The sequence below is a fragment of the Oncorhynchus nerka genome, linkage group LG2 (assembly GCF_034236695.1).
Source record: "Oncorhynchus nerka isolate Pitt River linkage group LG2, Oner_Uvic_2.0, whole genome shotgun sequence".
Taxonomy (NCBI): domain Eukaryota; kingdom Metazoa; phylum Chordata; class Actinopteri; order Salmoniformes; family Salmonidae; genus Oncorhynchus; species Oncorhynchus nerka.
Window position 1 is genome coordinate 41,672,741 of NC_088397.1, and position 18,405 is coordinate 41,691,145.

Genomic DNA, 18,405 nt, shown 5'->3' on the forward strand with positions numbered 1-18,405 from the left:
TCGTTGTTTTCCATTTTGGTTTTGATAACATTTTTAAATGTGCGTTATGAAAAATATACATTGAAATGATTTTACACCTTTTTAATTCAAAACCCCAAATAGTGAACATTCATTAATTTGCCAAAATATTCCATTTACTCTGTCAGGTCCACATTGTGTAGACATCAAATGAAAAATACTATAATATTTCAGTTGTGTATATTACTTAGTTTTTATTTGATGGCTTTATTATTTTTAACGTCATCTCATCTCTCCTTAGGGAGTGGCAGCCAGCCAGACAATGTTATCTCTGCTCAACGTACTGTCTTTAGTTATCCTATTTAGCTAGGCTAGCCTGCCTAAGTATGCAGCAGAGCTGTCTGACAATCATTTTACTAGTTCTTTAAAGTACACTGAACAAAAATGCACGACATGACCAAAATTCAACTAACGTTTCATTCCAAAATCATGGGCATTAATATAGAGTTGGTCACCCATTTTGTGCTGTAACAGCCTCTGCTATTCTGGGAATGCTTTCCACTAGATGTTGGAAGATTGCTGCCGGGACTTGCTGCCATTCAGCCACAAGCATTAGTGAGGTCGGGCACTGATATTGGGAGATACGGCCTGGCTTGCAGTCGGCGTTCCAGTTCATCCCAAAGGTGTTCGATGGGGTTGAGTTCAGGGCTCTGTGCAGGCCAGTCAAGTTCTTCCGCACCGATCTCGACAAACTATTTCTGTATGGGCCTCGATTTGTGCTCGGGGGAATTGTCATGCTGAAACAGGAAAGGGCCTTCCACAAAGTTAAAAGCACAGAATCGTCTAGAATATCCTTTGTATGGTGTAGCGTTAAGATTTCCCATTACTGGATTTAAGGGGCCTAGCCCAAACCATTATTCCTCCTCCACCAAACTTTACAGTTGGCAGTATGCATCGTGGCTGGTAGCGTTCTCCTGGCATCCGCCAAACCCAGATTTGTCCGTTAGACTGCCAGATGAAGGGTGATTCATCACTCCAGAGAACACGTTTCCACTGCTCCAATGACTGCTAGCTTTATACTACTCCAGCCGACGCTTGGCATTGCGCATGGTGATTTTAGACGCGTGTGCGTCTGCTAGGCCATGGAAACCCATTTCATGAAGCTGCTGTCGAACAGTTATTGTGCGGACGTTACTTCTTCCAGAAGCAATTTGGAACTCTGAAGTAGAGCTGTGGTGGTCACAAAATGTAATCAGCCGGTGATTGTCAAGCGAATAACTTGGTCTCACGGTAATTGACCGTTAATTAACAAACACAATTCGCATCTCCTGTCTTCCGCGCATAGCCTACAAGCCACTGATGTAGACCTTTTTTAGAACATCTACATTTAAAAAAGTCTAATATAGCCTACACCTTCACAATAAATCCATCTTTTATTTTAGACAGGTCTAAAGAAACATGATAAGAAAATGTAGTCTATTTCAGAAGAATAGAATAGCATACTCTGTCCTTATGTTAGTCCTGATCTGGCTATACTATATGGCTGTGAGCTATACTAGTTAATTTAGCAGACAAGATTTGGTTAGAATTACGTGGCATTATTGTATATTATGTTATAGTATGAAGAATACAATTGAACAAAGCTGAATAAAAGAGAGGATATTTTCTCCAAACGATTTGAGGGAGTGAGCACATGTGGCTATTCTGTGTTCAGGGGTTAACAAAGAAATAGGTACTCCTATATGTCTTAGAGTTATTAATGTAACTTTAGTAAACTCAGCAAAAAAAGAAACGTCCTCTTATTTTTTAGCAAACTTAACGTGTGTAAATATTTGTATGAACTTAACTGATACTTAAACTGAACAAGTTCCACAGACATGTGACTAACAGAAATTGAATTTCTGTTTTTTTGTCCCTGAACAAAAGGGGGATCAAAATCAAAAGTAACAGTCAGTATCTGGAGTGGCCACCAGCTGCATTAAGTACTGCAGTTCATCTCCTCCTCATGGACTGCACTAGATTTGCCAGTTCTTGCTGTGAGATGTTACCCCACTCTTCCACCAAGGCACCTGCAAGTTCCCAGACATTTCTGGGGGGAATGGCCCTAGCTCTCACCCTCCGATCCAACTGGTCCCAGACGTTAACTTTCACACGTTAACAAGTCCAATACAGCAAATGAAAGATAAACATCTTGTTAATCTACCCATCGTGTCCGATTTTTAAAATGTTTTACAGCGAAAACACAACATATATTTGCGTGAAAAAAACACACAGCCATTTTTCCCAGCCAAATATAGTAACAAAAGCAGAATTAGAGATAAAATTAATCACTAACCTTTGATAATTTTCATCAGATGACACTCGTATGACATAATGTTACACAATACATTTGTTTTTTCCGATAATATGCATATTTATATCCACAAATCTCGGTTTACATTGGCGCCATGTTCAGAAATAACTCCAAAATATCCGGAGTAATTACAGAGAGCCACGTCAAATAACATAAATACTCATCATAAACTTTGACGAAAGATACATGTTTTACATATAATTAAAGATACACTGGTTGTTAACCTCTTGAAGCTAAGGGGCACTATTTTTATGTTTGGAAAAATAACGTTCCCAAGTAAACGGCCTAATTCTCAGGACCAGATGCTAGCATATGCATATAATTGACAGATTAGGATAGAAAACACTAACATTTCCAAAACTGTCAAAATATTGTCTGAGTATAACAGAACTGATATTGCAGGCGAAACCCTGAGGAAAATCCAATCAGGAAGTGCCTCTTATTTTGAAACCCTTCTGTTCCTATGCATGCTTATCCTTCATTTAAAAGGGATATCAACCAGATTCCTTTTTCTATGGCTTCCCTAAGGTGTCAGCAGTCTTTAGACATAGTTTCAGGCTTTTATTTAGAAAAATGAGCGTGAAAGATCACATAAGTGGATAGGTGGGGGCTCTGAGTGAGTTTTTGCGCTAGAGTAAAGCGGCCATTGTTCCTCCCGCTGTTATTGAAAAACCTACACACTCGGTTGATATATTATCGAACATATATTTTAAAAACTACCTGAGGAATGATTATAAAAAAACGTTTGACATGTTACTATGGACATTATGGAGACTATTTGGAATTTCCGTCTGCGTTGTCGTGACCGCTCTTTCCTGTGGATTTCTTAACATAACGCGACAAACAAACAGAGGTATTTTGGGTGTAAAAATAATCTTTATGGAATAAAACATAGAACATTAGAACATTTGTTGTGTAACTGGGAGTCTCGTGAGTGAAAACATCCGAAGATCAAAGGTAAACGGTTAATGTGATTGCTTTTCTGATTTTTGTGACCAAGCTTCCTGATGCTTAAGTGTACATAATGCTATGCTAGGCTATCAATAAACTTACAAACGCTTAGATTGCTTTCGCTGTAAAGCATCATTTCAAAATCTGAGACAGGTGGATTAACAAAAGGCTAAACTGTGTTTTGCAATATTGCACTTGTGATTTCATGAATATGATTTTTTTTTTTTGTAATATTATTTGACTGTTGCACTATTCTACTCAGCGGTTGCTGACGAAAATGATCCCGCGACAGGGATGGGTAGCGTCAAGAAGTTAACCTTTTAGGGATAGGGGGCAGCATTTTCACCTTGGATGAATTGCGTGCCCATAGTGAACTGCCTCCTACTCTGTCCCAGATGCTAATATATGCATACTATTATTACTATTGGATAGAAAACACTCAAGTTTCTAAAACTGTTTGAATTATGTCTGTGAGTATAACATAACTCATAGGGCAGGCAAACTTCCAAACAGGAAGTGGAAATTCTGGGGTTGGTTGATTTTCAACTCATCGCCTATTCACATCCAAATAAGATATGGATCTGTTCGCACTTCCTACGCATTCCACTAGATGTCAACAGTCAGTAGAACGTGGAATGAAGCCTCTAGTGTGATGTGGGACCGGATGGCAGCTATTTGGATGGCAGCTAGTCGGCTGGCCCTCGCTACATATTCGTCGCCAGACCCACTGGCTCCAGGTCATCTACAAGTCCATGCTAGGTAAAGCTCCGCCTTATCTCAGTTCACTGGTCACGATGGCAACACCCATCTGTAGCACACGCTCCAGCAGGTGTATCTCACTGATCATCCCTAAAGCCAACACCTCATTTGGCCGCCTTTCGTTCCAGTACTCTGCTGCCTGTGACTGGAACGAACTGCAAAAATCGCTGAAGTTGGAGACTTTTATCTCCCTCACCAACTTCAAACATCAGCTATCCGAGCAGCTAACCGATCGCTGCAGCTGTACATAGTCTATTGGTAAATAGCCCACCCATTTTCACCTACCTCATTCCCATACTGTTTTTATACTGTTTTTTTTATTTATTTATTTACTTTTCTGCTCTTTTGCACACCAATATCTCTACCTGTACATGACCATCTGATCATTTATCACCCCAGTGTTAATCTGCAAAATTGTATTATTCGCCTACCTCCTCATGCCTTTTGCACACATTGTATATAGACTGCCCATTTTTTTTTCTACTGTGTTATTGACTTGTTAATTGTTTACTCCATGTGTAACTCTGTGTTGTCTGTTCACACTGCTATGCTTTATCTTGGCCAGGTCGCAGTTGCAAATGAGAACTTGTTCTCAACTAGCCTACCTGGTTAAATAAAGGTGAAATAAAATTAAAAAAATTGAGTCACTGGTCTGGCAGAATGCCAGTTCCTGGTTACACACAGTAGTCATTATATCGCCTTGCGTTCCATTACTCTGTAGACAAAAACGAATGCTCCGTTTGGAACGTTATTGGATATATATGATAATAGCATCCTGAAGATTGATTCTCTACTTAGTTTGACCAGTTTATTCGACCTGGAATATAACTTTTTGAAGTTTTTGTCCGAGTTCGCCTGGACCAGCGCCAGCTTTTGAACATGTGAACTAGACGTGCTAGCAAAAGTAGCTAATTGGACACTAGTAATGGACATTATGGAACAAAACAACAATTTATTGCGGAACTAGGATTCCTTGCACTGCATTCTGATGAAAGATTATCAAAGGTAAGGGAATATTTATGATGTAATTTCATATTTCTGTTGACTCCAACTTGGCGGAGAAATATATTTACTTCTGAGCGCCCTCTCAGATTATTGCATGGTATGCATTTTTCGTAACGTTTAAAAAGAAATCTGACACAGCGGCTGCATTAAGGCATTGATGTTTATGGTTAGGTACACAATGGTGCAACGACAAGCAAATGCGCTTGTTAAATCACCCGTTTGGCGTAGTAGGCTATGATTCAATGATAAATTAACAGGCACCGCATCGATTATATGCAATGCAGGACCAGCTTGATAACTACACATGGTTGATGATGTTACTAATTTAACTAGTGATTATGTTAAGATTGATTGTTTTTTTGATAAGATAAGTTTAATGCTAGCTAGCACCTTGGTTCCTTGCTGCACTCGCATAACAGGTAGTCAGCCTGCCACGCTGTCTCCTCGCGGAGTGCAATGTAATCGGCCATGATCGTGTCCAAAAATGCAGATTACCGATTGTTATGAAAACTTGAAATCGGTCCTAATTAATCGGCCATTCCGATTAATCGATCGACCTCTAGTTGTGATATAAACCATATAGGCCTATGGGCTAGGCTACATGAGGTGTGGGACTATGATTCCAAAAAGTCAATAACATTTCTTTGCATTGTACTTTGTAAGACTGGGCATCATTCATAATTGATAATATATAATTCACAAGAGAGGCTAATATTGTCACCCGTCAGACTATTATTGATTTAATCTTGTCTTTACATATACTAAATGACGTGTGAAATTTGTTTTGATTGAATATGGACCATTATCATGCACCTGTCTCGAAATAGTGGTCGGTGAAAAATAAATTGTCATCTATGCACTTAAATAGCAAATGGAGGACACTTTTTCAGTGGTTCATTTTCATGCCAGCCAGGTAGGCTGTACTCCTGTTGTAATGATGAGCAATGTGCTTAATATTAGGAAAGTTGAGGTATAAATATAGTAGACCTAGAAAGCTGATGGTATCCTCTTTTTAATAGAGGCCATCACTGTTTTGTCACGCAAATTGCATAGCCTATAGACACGTGCTACGCGTTTCGGCTGGCTGGTCTGACGATCCCGCAGGTGAAGAAGCCAAGGTGTGGAGGTCCTGGGCTGGGGTGGTTACATGTGGTCTGCGGTTTTTGAGACTGGTTAGACATACTGCCAAAGTCTCTAAAATGACTTTGGAGAGGTGGGTTATGGAAGAGAAATTAACATTCAATTCTCTGGTACCAGCTCTGGTGGACATTCCTGTTGTGACACAACTGCACATTTTAATGGCTTTTTATTGTCCCCAGCAGTAGCTGCACTTGTGTAACTATCATGCTGTTGAATCAGCTTCTTGATATGCCACACCTGTCAGGTTGATGGATTATCTTGGCAAAGGGGAAATGCTCACTAACAGGGATGTAAACAAATTTGTACACAAAATTGACTTAGCCACAGAGGATCAATAAATAAAAATGGCTGTGAATTGTTTCAAATCAGATGCGCGTTGGCCTCTGCCTATTTTGGAAGCCCACAATATGTGCAGTGCATGTGGCAATATGTGTGAAGATGTCTGGAGTATAAAGGGAGGGGTGTTTGGCGCCGATATGGCGTGTTTCTCTCCAGAATGGACAATATCGCAATATTATTTTTTGCGTTGTCTGTACCTTCACCAAAACTCTATTTTTCCTGCGTAGCTTGTTCCCCATCTTTTAAATCAGGATGCCAATTTTGTTTTCAGCACTTTTGTTTGTGGCTGATCAACTCATTTTCTCCAGGCTCTTTTGTCCCTCTGCAGCAGACATATGGTGAGCGGTATGTTTTGACGATGGAGTCACAATACATATAGAATCGTTAGTATTGCAGTACATCTCGTATCGCCACCTATCGTGATATCATATTGTGAGGTCCCTGGCAATCCCAAGCCCTACTGGACAGGTGTGCTGCCCAAGTCTGTAGCCCTATCTATTGTTGGATGTCTGGGGTTGAGAGGGAGGTAGCAGGGGGCCTGGCTGGATGGATGGATTGAGAAAGTGAAGGAGGATGGAAAGGGTGTGGCATGGTGCCTGGCTGGCTGGATGGTGTCCTCCATTCAAATCATCCCCTCTTTCCCTGGGGGCTGCAGTCTGGCTGAGACATTCCTGGAAAACCCCTGAATGGAAGGATGTGTAAAGGGAGGGAAGGAAGGAATTCTACACCGACCCCACACACTGAAGCCTACTGTATGAACTAATTTGAGATAAATTATAAGGGCCATGTGTTTTAACTGGCAATGTTTGGAGAACTATAAGGTATTTATGAAATTTGGTGAATGCTTTCGGCTACGTTGGCACAGTATGTGGAAAGTAGGGAATCAGCCTAATGATGTGTGGGGCTCAGGCTGGGCTGAGTAGGCTACTAGCTGTCCATATGCGAGTGCAGGACCCCGGAACAGGAAGTTCACCTCTATCTGTCGAGGTTTACTAGTTAGCTCTTCAGACCTCACTCCTTCTCCCTCTCTCTGTGTTTGTCTGCTCCTCACATCTGCTAAGTTCAGGGTTCACTTGGAGCAGATCTGCTGCAGCCTGCTTATTCACCAACATAACACAGAACATAACAGAGCAGAGTGTGTGAGGGAGTCAACCATCTGTACCAGGATTTACGTTAGCCGGTAATAGCCAGGTTTTGGCCCAAAATAAATAAAAAAAATTTTAAATAGAAAAGCCGATAAATTAAATTGGTGCCAGCCAATTGTCTGGGAGGAAAAGAAAATGCTTTTTAGCCTATTAATTGATGGCAATTAGCAGCCTGTCAACACATTTGACTGGTCATGCTTATCAGTCTACAGATGGGGCCTTTGAGTGGGAAATCTGCCAGATAGCACGAGAGCTGCTGCTACAGCATCCCAAACACTAAATGCATAGGCAAATGGAAGGTAGGCTTCATCAGCACGTCACACACCACTTTGCAATGAGCTGGAGGCAGTATGCGTTTTCAAAACATATACTTAATTGTTTGAAACCTGCATTTTTTTTTAACTTCATATTTTGAGGCATGTCTTACCTTGCTTCAAAGTAGCCTAAATCAGACCAATTATTTGATATAAACTTTCTTGCATTGTCCAGTGGCCAAACGCACAATCCTAGTCATATTAGCAACCCACGCTAGTTGTTTCATATTAGATCCCCTCTTCTTTCTAAATATCGAAACGATATTTTACATCTGTCTCATGAAACTGTTCTCATGTGCTTTGTGGAACAAACATTTGCACTTGGCCTACTGCGTTTATAATGTGAATAAATACGTTTATCAACATTTTAAGCTAAACGTTCTGATCTGTTACGTCAGACTCTTGCTTTTTACTGTTTTTGGGCTGTAGCCTAGGCATACTGGTTGTATGAATGTGGGATCTATCATCTCACAACTGTAAATGTGGATAGAATAACTATCTTCAAAGTGCGCATGAGAATTCGGTAAAAAAAAGGGCTGCACATCGTTGCATCACCTTTTATGCCCTGTTAATATGAATTACCATAATCTAAAGGGGGTTAATGTCATTCTGAGCACAGTGGGTGGACACTCTAATCAGGTTACGCACCCAATGCATATAAATGCCCGGTAAAATTCAAATGCGGCATGTCAAATGTCCGGTGAAACCCTGATCTGTACATAAACCAGTGTGTGAAACCCTGATGTCTTTATCTCTTTCTGTGTGTTTGAGTGTGAGCTGAACTCCTTAAATGCACAGAGCCAGGTAATTGGGGAAGGAAGCAGGGTGATATAGCCTAAAAAGAGAGGTGTGTGTGTGTGTGTGTGTTGCAGGCAGGCAGGAAGGGGGTACGACAGAAAGTAGTCTTGGTGACAGAGCCTGTTGCCATGAAGCTGGGCCTCCCATTGGTGGAGGCATGGGCCAATCACACAGCAGCACAGTCCGTTTCATCATTGAGAAAAAAAAAATCTGCTCTCTGCCATTTCTCTCTTTCTCCCTCTCATCACTGACTGCTCCTCCTTCCTGTACGATAAAAAGTGCCGAAATTACTTAAGGTTTGTAATGGGAGAGGGACTAGATTCTGATGTTTGTCTTGACACACATTTTGTGTGAGTGAATGAAAATGTAGCAACCAATCTGTTGCAGGCAGCATTTTTTTTAAAGAGGCTAATCAAGATATACGCTCATTGGCACAGATGTATCCTAGATTTCAACACATGTAGACTAGTCCTAACCTCATGCTGTGCCTAACTCCAATGTGTGCAACTCCAATGGTATTTTAGTGTCTTGAATAATCTGCCCGTTTGTTATGAAATGTGAATGTAAAGGCTTGTGGACATGAAAGGATGCTGCATGGTGGAGTCCCCCTGTCTGTCCTCCGTGGGTAGCAGTGCTGAGAGGCAGTGACTCATACAGTTGTTTTTGGCTTAGGGTACATCCCGTCCCAGTAACACTCTTATGTGTACTTGTGACTTGCCCTTTCTCCTTATATTCTAATGGTGATGATGAATGATATTGACAAGTGTGGGTGAAAATAGTTGTGAGGTAGGCAATAGGCTATTCGATTGTTAGTCATTCATAAAGAAATGCTCTCATGCTGTCTTGCCCTAAATAACCCCATCTTTCTCTCGCTCCCCCGCACACATTCCAGCACTCCTTCCCTTGTCAATAATGCATAGAAAGATCAGTATCCCCTCTTTCTTTCTCTCCTCTCTGTCATTCGTAATGAATGAGGGAGGTGTGACATCCTGGCCAACACATTTTGCTCTCACGCGCCATCTCTTCATATAACTCTCTCGCACCCCCCCCCTCGCTCTCTCTCTCTCAATCCTGACCTGCCATACACTCTTTCCTCATATGTGTCATAGAGGATACCCCTGCTCTGTCCCTCCTCTCTCCCTCCCCCTCTTTTCTCTGCAGTGTTCTTTTTCTTCTTCCTCTTTTAATGTCTTCTCTTAAATTGTCAGCCTGCTGACGTCATCCTCCTCCTCTCTGCTCAGCCCACTCACTCCTGTGGGACACGCTCAGCTCTGACTCATTCACCCTCTTTCTCTCTCCCTCGCTCCATCACTCCCTCCATCACTCTCCCTCGCTCCATCACTCTCTTTCTATGAGACACACACACACTCTCCAAATACTTTTTTCTATTACTCTTTCTCTTCTATTTTGTCGGACCAAGTCATTACACAATTAGACAGACATGAAAAACTACAAGTAATCTAGTAAAAACCATAGAAAACACAGGAGTTTAACTTAATCATAAAACGTCAAATAAAAAACGAGGCACAACAATAAATAACATCAGCATAACAGTGAAGTTGCGTATTCTGCACATTTTTGTCTAAATTACTTATATAAATAGTGAATAAGATGGGACCATGTACAGAGCCCTGGGGCACACCATTAGACAGACAATTTAATAGCCCATAATTGAGTGCACTGAGTTCTATCAGACAGATAGTTAGCAAACGCAACTGCATGCTCTGAAAGACCTACGCTCTACAATCTCTGCCTCAGTATAGCATGATCAACTGTATCAAAAGCCTTAGAGATCAATACAAAGTGAGGCACAGTGCTGTTTTTGGTCAAGAGCTTCACTGTCAAAACCTTCATGGCTGCTGTAATTGTGCTATGCTTCTTCCTGAAGTCTGATTTGGTACATTGATAAAATAGTGTATAACGTATAACGTTCACTAACAAGGGTTTCACGTATTTTCGCCAGGGGTGACGGCTTTGAGATTGGACTATAATTATTTAAGAGTTGGATCTCCCCCTTTTTGAAAGTGGTAGGACAAGTGCTGATTTCCAGATCCTTAGAATTTCATTACATTTCAGGGTTAGATTGAACAGATGCATAGCTATGACATCAGCAGCCAGTTTTAAAAAGCAAGGATCAGGATATCTCTGATCTAAGGATTTCGGGGCTTTTTGTACCTCCTGCACTGAAAATGGCAAAAAAGCTAAAAGTATGACCAGTGATGCACCGATATGCCAAAAGAAACCCGATACCGATAACTGATATGCCTTTTAACCATTCTAGTACAGTTAAATAGTTAACACACACATGGACACAGCGGTCTAAGGCACTGCATCTCATCTGGTTTGAATCCAGGCTGTATCACATCCGGCTGTGATTGGGAGTCCCATAGTGCGGTGTACAATTGGCCCAGCGTCGTCCGGGCCGTCATTGTAAATAAGAATTAGTTCTTAATTAACTGACTTGCCTAGTTAAATAAAGGTTACACCACACCGACCAAAAAGTTATTTTGTATGCATTTACGTATGTCCCCATTTCCAGTAAAACAACATCAAACCCTATTTATTTCACTTTCTTGCTGTGCTGTTTCGTTGTTCATTTGTTTCATTCTCAACCAGGACTTCTATGGAATGCTGTTTTGGGGTTTTACGAGTCAAAAAAGACACATCAAATAACATTATTTGATGTGTCAAATAACAATCTGTTTCAGTAGCTGTAGTTAACATTTAGCTATATAGTTAGCTAGCTATCTAAAATTACCCTAATTTATAAGACAGTTCTTAGTTGATTAATGGTGGTCGGACCCATCTATGTGAAGCTTGCCACAATAGTGGACTTTGCGGTTAGCCTTCAAAATAAATGTTTTGGCATAATTCTAATTTGTATTCATTTGCATCACTGTCAATGACATACTTTTATTTTGAAGTCAGTACGCAAATTCAACTTGTGCCTAATGCTTATTGTGGCTAGCTTCACAACACATAACCCGGTCTGGTCTAACCTCACTAGCCAGATTAAGCTAGCTGGCTGCTTATAACATTAGCTTTGGGCAACAGGGTTAAGTAGCTGGCTAGCTATTTATTTTCATTAACTGAAGTTCAATTTCAATAGGCAAACAAGTGGCAACCTAGCTAATTCTTACAATGATTCCTAAATCATTGCTAAGAATAATGAAAATGACTGCAGTTTCTACTGGTCATTATTTTCAGGCTGGTTGTCAAATCAAATTTTATTGGTCACATACACATGGTTAGCAGATGTTAATGCTAGTGTAGCAAAATGCTTGTGGTTCTACTTCCGACTATGCATTAATATCTAAAAAGTAATCTAACAAATTCATAACAACTACCTTATACACACAAATGTAACGGGATTAATAGAATATGTATGTGATGGTGTGTGGCATAGGCAAGATGGTATAGAATACAGTATATACATATGAGATATGTAAACATTATTAAAGTGGTGTTATTTATTGAAGTGGCTAGAGATTGAGTCTGTATGTTGGCAGCAGCCTCTGTTAGGGATGGCTGTTTAACAGTCTGATGACCTTGTGATAGAAGCTGTTTTTCAGTCTCCCGGTCCCAGCTTTATTTAACTCTTTGCAAACTGGAAACCATTTATCCGGAGGCTGCATTCATTGTAGCTGGGGATTTTAACAAAGCTAATCTGAAAACAAGACTCCCTAAATTTTATCAGCATATCGATTGCGCAACCAGGGGTGGTAAAACCTTGGATCATTGTTACTCTAACTTCCGTGACGCATATAAGGCCCTGCCCCGCCCCCCTTTCGGAAAAGCTGACCACGACTCCATTTTGCTGATCCCTGCCTACAGGCAGAAACTAAAACAAGAGGCTCCCACGCTGAGGTCTGTCCAACGCTGGTCAGACCAAGCTGACTCCACACTCCAAGACTGCCTCCATCACGTGGACTGGGACATGTTTCGTATTGCGTCAGATGGAAATATTGACGAATACGCTGATTCGGTGTGCGAGTTCATTAGAACGTGCGTCGAAGATGTCGTTCCCATAGCAACGATAAAAACATTCCCAAACCAGAAACCGTGGATTGATGGCAGCATTCGCGTGAAACTGAAAGCGCGAACCACTGCTTTTAATCAGGGCAAGGTGTCTGGTAACATGTCCGAATATAAACAATGCAGCTATTCCCTCCGCAAGGCTATTAAACAAGCCAAGCGTCAGTACAGAGACAAAGTGGAATCTCAATTCAATGGCTCAGACACAAGAGGCATGTGGCAGGGTCTACAGTCAATCACGGACTACAAGAAGAAAACCAGCCCAGTCACGGACCAGGATGTCTTGCTCCCAGGCAAATAACTTTTTTGCCCGCTTTGAGGACAATACAGTGCCACTGACACGGCCTGCAACGAAAACATGCGGTCTCTCCTTCACTGCAGCCGAGGTGAGTAAGACATTTAAACGTGTTAACCCTCGCAAGGCTGCAGGCCCAGACGGCATCCCCAGCCGCGCCCTCAGAGCATGCGCAGACCAGCTGGCCGGTGTGTTTACGGACATATTCAATCAATCCCTATACCAGTCTGCTGTTCCCACATGCTTCAAGAGGGCCACCATTGTTCCTGTTCCCAAGAAAGCTAAGGTAACTGAGCTAAACGACTACCGCCCCGTAGCACTCACTTCCGTCATCATGAAGTGCTTTGAGAGACTAGTCAAGGACCATATCACCTCCACCCTACATGTTACTTACCCTACATTATTCATCTCATATGCATACGTATATACTGTACTCTAGATCATCGACTGCATCCTTATGTCACTAGCCACTTTAACTATGCCACTTTGTTTACTTTGTCTACATACTCATCTCATATGTATATACTGTACTCGATACCATTACTGTATGCTGCTCTGTACCATCACTCATTCATATATCCTTATGTACATATTCCTTATCCCCTTACACTGTGTAAAAGACAGTAGTTTTGGAATTGTTAGTTAGATTACTTGTTGGTTATCACTGCATTGTCGGAACTAGAAGCACAAGCATTTCGCTACACTCGCATTAACATCTGCTAACCATGTGTATGTGACAAATAAAATTTGATTTGAGCTTTGATGCACCTGTACTGACCTCTCCTCCTGGATGATAGCGGGGTGAACAAGCAGTAGCTCGGGTGGTTGTTGTCCTTGATCTTTTTGGCCTTCCTCTGACATGTATTGGTGCTAGCTAGGTACCAAGCTAAAGCTAGCTACCCCAGAAGTTGCGGTCAAACAAATGATGCTTTATTACCAACGCAATATTGTAAACACATCGTTCGTGGCCGGCGTTTGCTTGTTTGCAGACTTTTTTGTACAGCTTTGACAGTGCAACTGTATCTTTTTGGACACGCGAAGACCCAAACGGCTTTACATAGTTTGTATGTCTTGAAGCTAATAGCAGTGACGCTATTACTGTGTAACTCCGGTAGAGCAATGTCTGAAAAATAGCGCACTTGGTTGTGTGTACCGGTGCTCGACCAGTCGGCAAAAGCCAACATCACCCACGGCAGAACGGTTGATTGTCAAGGGCAATGAATTCCATTATCTTGGCTTTAATTGATTTAGCCTTTTGAGTTGTCTCACTGAAATGTTCTTACTCTTTCAAATGACTGCTCGACTTGTTGACTGCTCGATCCACACAAAGACATTGTGGGCTAGGTTAGGAATGCTGTGTTGCATGTGTATAGCGCAACATTTTACGCTGCGTTATTATGTCATGTAGGTACCTTATATAGGTATGCACGGTAGCTTTGACATCGTTTTTTTTTTGCATGGGTTGCGCATCTGTGGTGACAGAGCTAGAGCAGTGTTGGACCATAAGACATCCCGAAAATCTGTCTTCTTAGGATGCTTTAGACGTCACAGTTTGGCCTACAAAACTATTGAGACTAAAGATGACTCACAAAGTCAGATAGTAGCATTTTTCACACCTGTTCAAATCATCTATGAGGGACTTTGTTGAGCTTCACAATCAATTTGAGATACTTTCGGTTGATTTGGACATGCTAATATCGGTCCAGTGAATTTAATTGGATTTGTGCGACAAATGGAAAAAAACGTTAGCGTGTGGGAATATGTTGCCAGCGAAACGAAACCATAGAAAGGATTGCTGTCATACCTTGTCCATAGACTGCTTGCAGGGTAAGGAAAATAATATAATTTAGGAATTTGAGTGAACTATCCCTTTAAAGGATGCTGTGTAGGCTTTTATTAACTATTGCAAATGTCTAGTGTTGACCATTGAGACCATTTCATGTGTCTTTCATTCGTTTTTGAAAGCTGTTTATGTGACGTGGATGATTCGGGTCTCTTCTTCCTGCTCTCCTCGGCTCCGTTTTCACTAATCTACATATTTATTTCTAAAATTAATCTTCCTTTTGCTCTCTCTCTCTCTCTCTCTCCCCCTCCCCCCCTCCATACCAATGGCAGCAGCTGAGAATGATGTCATTGTCTCCCTGGCAACTCTACCTGTGAAGAAGGGAGGAAAAAGCAAGTGGGAGAGAGAGGAAATGGTAGCTGAGAATAGGCTGGCTGGGGTAGCCCGGTTCATTCATAAGCACCTCAATTTCACACTCATTCAGTTTTTCTGGCAGAGAGAGACAAATAAGTGTTATTTTTAGCACAGCATGTCCCTCTCTTCTGCCCATTAGAGCCACAGTCTCTCAGCCATGTTATTCTCCAAACAAAAAATTACACATTTGTTCTGCTCAGACCTTTATCTAGTCATTCGATAATGTTGACGTGTGTGTTTGACTGTGAGAGAGTTTAGCAATGTGTCCGTGTCTCCCTGTATTTATCTGCGTAGATATAAGGCTGTTCTGTGGTGCAGAGTTGCATAAGCCGGGACTCCTCAGCGCCGAGTGCAGTTGGTTGGCGTTCATCCGTGTGCGTGCCCTGGTCATTGATGACGCTGTTGCTGTGCCTGGGTCTTCCCCTGCTGTGGGAATCCCTGCATGCCATACTGCTGCAGCACAACACACACACACACACACTCTCTCTCAAACACAGCCTCCTGATGATGTCAGAGGAAACTGTGTTAAAGCTGAAGTGTGTGTTTGTGGGACAGATGGTGCGTTTTTCAAAGCTTCTGGTATTAGTCTTCCTATGTGTGTTTGTTGTTGAGTAGTGAGAGTGCTGCCTGTCCTGAAGATGTTAGCAGTATGTCGTCATGGTAATGTTTAATGGAGTGCTGTTTATGAGTGGGAGAGAGAAACACGCCATCTCACCTGTCAGTTTGTGCAAATTGGTTCAAAAAACAAATGTTTCTGAGCGAAAACCATACTTTTTTCAGCTCTGGTCTGCAAGTGGTCATTCATGCATTGGCTGAATTCCTACTTCCACAGCTAGCCCTATGGTTTACTCATCCCACGCTTTGAGCAGTGAGTCAGACTGGACCCAGTCAGAGAGCCAGTGTGTTGTAACTGTTAGTGAAGTCATTGTCTTCCTGTTATCCCCAGGGGTCGTGGCTGGTGGAACTATCTTCAACATGCTGCTTCACTGATACGCACAGACGGAAGGATCGACAGACATACCCAGTCAGCGGGTGCCACCCCCTTCTTCCCTGTGTCAGCTGTTTCTCCCACCGGCTACCTCCCCCCTGTACAGAACTTGCTATGGAATGCCCTCACCTAGCGGACCAGCACAGTCCTCTTTAGGACCTTTTCCTGGGAACCCACTCCATAAGGAATCAGCATAGCTGATCTGTCTCAGGTACTGTTCACTGTATACATTAACTACATTGTCCGTGTCTCCTGATTCTTACCATGTTTAGGGTTTTCCTTGGCCCTGTACTGCATTTGAAACTCAGGACCATTTAATGGATATATCCTCTCTCTCCCTCCTCATCTTGAAGTAGTCTCTCTCCTACCCTCCACCCTCCCCTGAGAAGATGTCTGTGAGCCTGGCTGGGGAGGATATCCAGACGGAGGGTGAGAGTGGAAGTAGTGGAGTGCTCCATGATGACTCCAGCAACAGAGGGAAGCTCTCCCCATCCCCTGAGCCCTGCCAGTGGAAAGAGGGCACTGGGACTGGAGGCACTGGGGAGGGCATGGAGGCAGAGGAGAGTGCCACACAGGACTCACAGGTAACTGACCTCCAGGTGACTTTGGATGTGTCCCAATAATCTCTCCTTTCTCCCGAAGTGTGAACTTGTTCACTTTTCTTCATAGGTTTGAAAAGGAAATGACTAGTATATGGAAACTCTAGTCCATGCCAACATTAATCCAATGCTTTTAAATGTGTGGGCTGTCGTGAACGGGTGCACACTTCTGGAGGAAAGAGAGATTATTGAGAAGCACCCTTTGCCTCCTCTGCACTGTACTCGAGTTTCAATTTCTGGAAAGGTTTTTAAGGAATACTACAGTCCAGAATTGAATGTCAGTGAATTTTGTGGCTATTTAGATTAGAACATATTCAGCCATTTATATTGTGCAGACATGGGTTTTTTCCTGCTCTGTTTGAACTGAATCTCCCATCATGCATTGCGTAGTTGCTTATGGCCATGATGCGTTCAAAATATGCTTTTCAACCATAGCTACACAAGCATTTGTGTAAGAGTATTGATAGCTAGCATAGCATTAAGCCTACCATTCAGCAGGCAACATTTTCACAAAAACAAGAAAAGCATTCAAATAAAATCATTTACCTTTGAAGAACTTCGGATGTTTTCAATGAGGATACTCTCAATAAGATAGCAAATGTTCAGTTTTTCCAAAAATATTATTTGTGTAGGAGAAATCGCTCCGTTTTGTTCATTACGTTTGGCTAAGAAAACCCCCCAAAAATTCAGTCATTACAACGCAAACTTTTTTCCAAATTAACTCCATAATATCGACAGAAACATGGCAAACGTTGTTTAGAATCAATCCTCAAGGTGTTTTTCACATATCTATTCGATGATAAGTCATTCGTGGCAGTTTGGTTTCTCTTCTGAAGCAAATGGTAAAATGCACGCAGCTGGAGATGCAATAATTGCAACGGGGGACACCAAGCGGGGCACCTGGTAAATGTAGTCTCTTATGGTCAATCTTCCAATGATATGCCTACAAATACGTCACAATGCTGCAGACACCTTGGGGAAACGACAGAAAGTTTAGGCTCATTCCTTGCGCATTCACAGCCATATAAGGAGACATTGGAACAAAGCGCATTCAAAATCTGGCTCATTTCCTGTTTGAAATTTCATCTTGGTTTCGCCTGTAGCATCAGTTCTGTGGCACTCACAGATAATATCTTTGCAGATTTGGAAACGTCAGAGTGTTTTCTTTCCAAAGCTGTCAATTATATGCATAGTCGAGCATCTTTTCGTGACAAAATATCTTGTTTAAAACAGGAACGTTTTTTTTATCCAAAAATTAAAAGAGCGCCCCCTATATCGAAGAAGTTAATGCATGCAGCTGACTAGTACTGCTAGCAAATTGTTACACTTGGTCCAGTCAAAGGTAGCTAGCTAGTTTGTTGAAACAGTAAAATATGTTGCTAGCTGTGCTTCTAGCTTCAAACACTATCTGCATCTTAATGGAGTAGAAATGTAAGGTGAACAGTACTTTATCAGCAACGTTATATTCCATTTTGTGCCAATCCAGTGGTTTCGCCTACCAGCTGTACACGGGCTACACGGAGAAGCAG

At 41.8% G+C, this 18,405-nt stretch overlaps 1 protein-coding gene across 1 annotated transcript in view; it reads left to right on the top strand.

Moving 5' to 3' along the window:
* Positions 1-18,405, top strand: part of LOC115135364 (R3H domain-containing protein 2) — a 75,122-nt gene that overhangs the window by 20,772 nt on the left and 35,945 nt on the right. The window contains 2 exon segments of the mRNA XM_029670036.2: positions 16,236-16,488; positions 16,631-16,861. Of these exon segments, the coding sequence (XP_029525896.2) occupies positions 16,667-16,861 (195 nt within the window). The 5' untranslated portion in view covers positions 16,236-16,488; positions 16,631-16,666.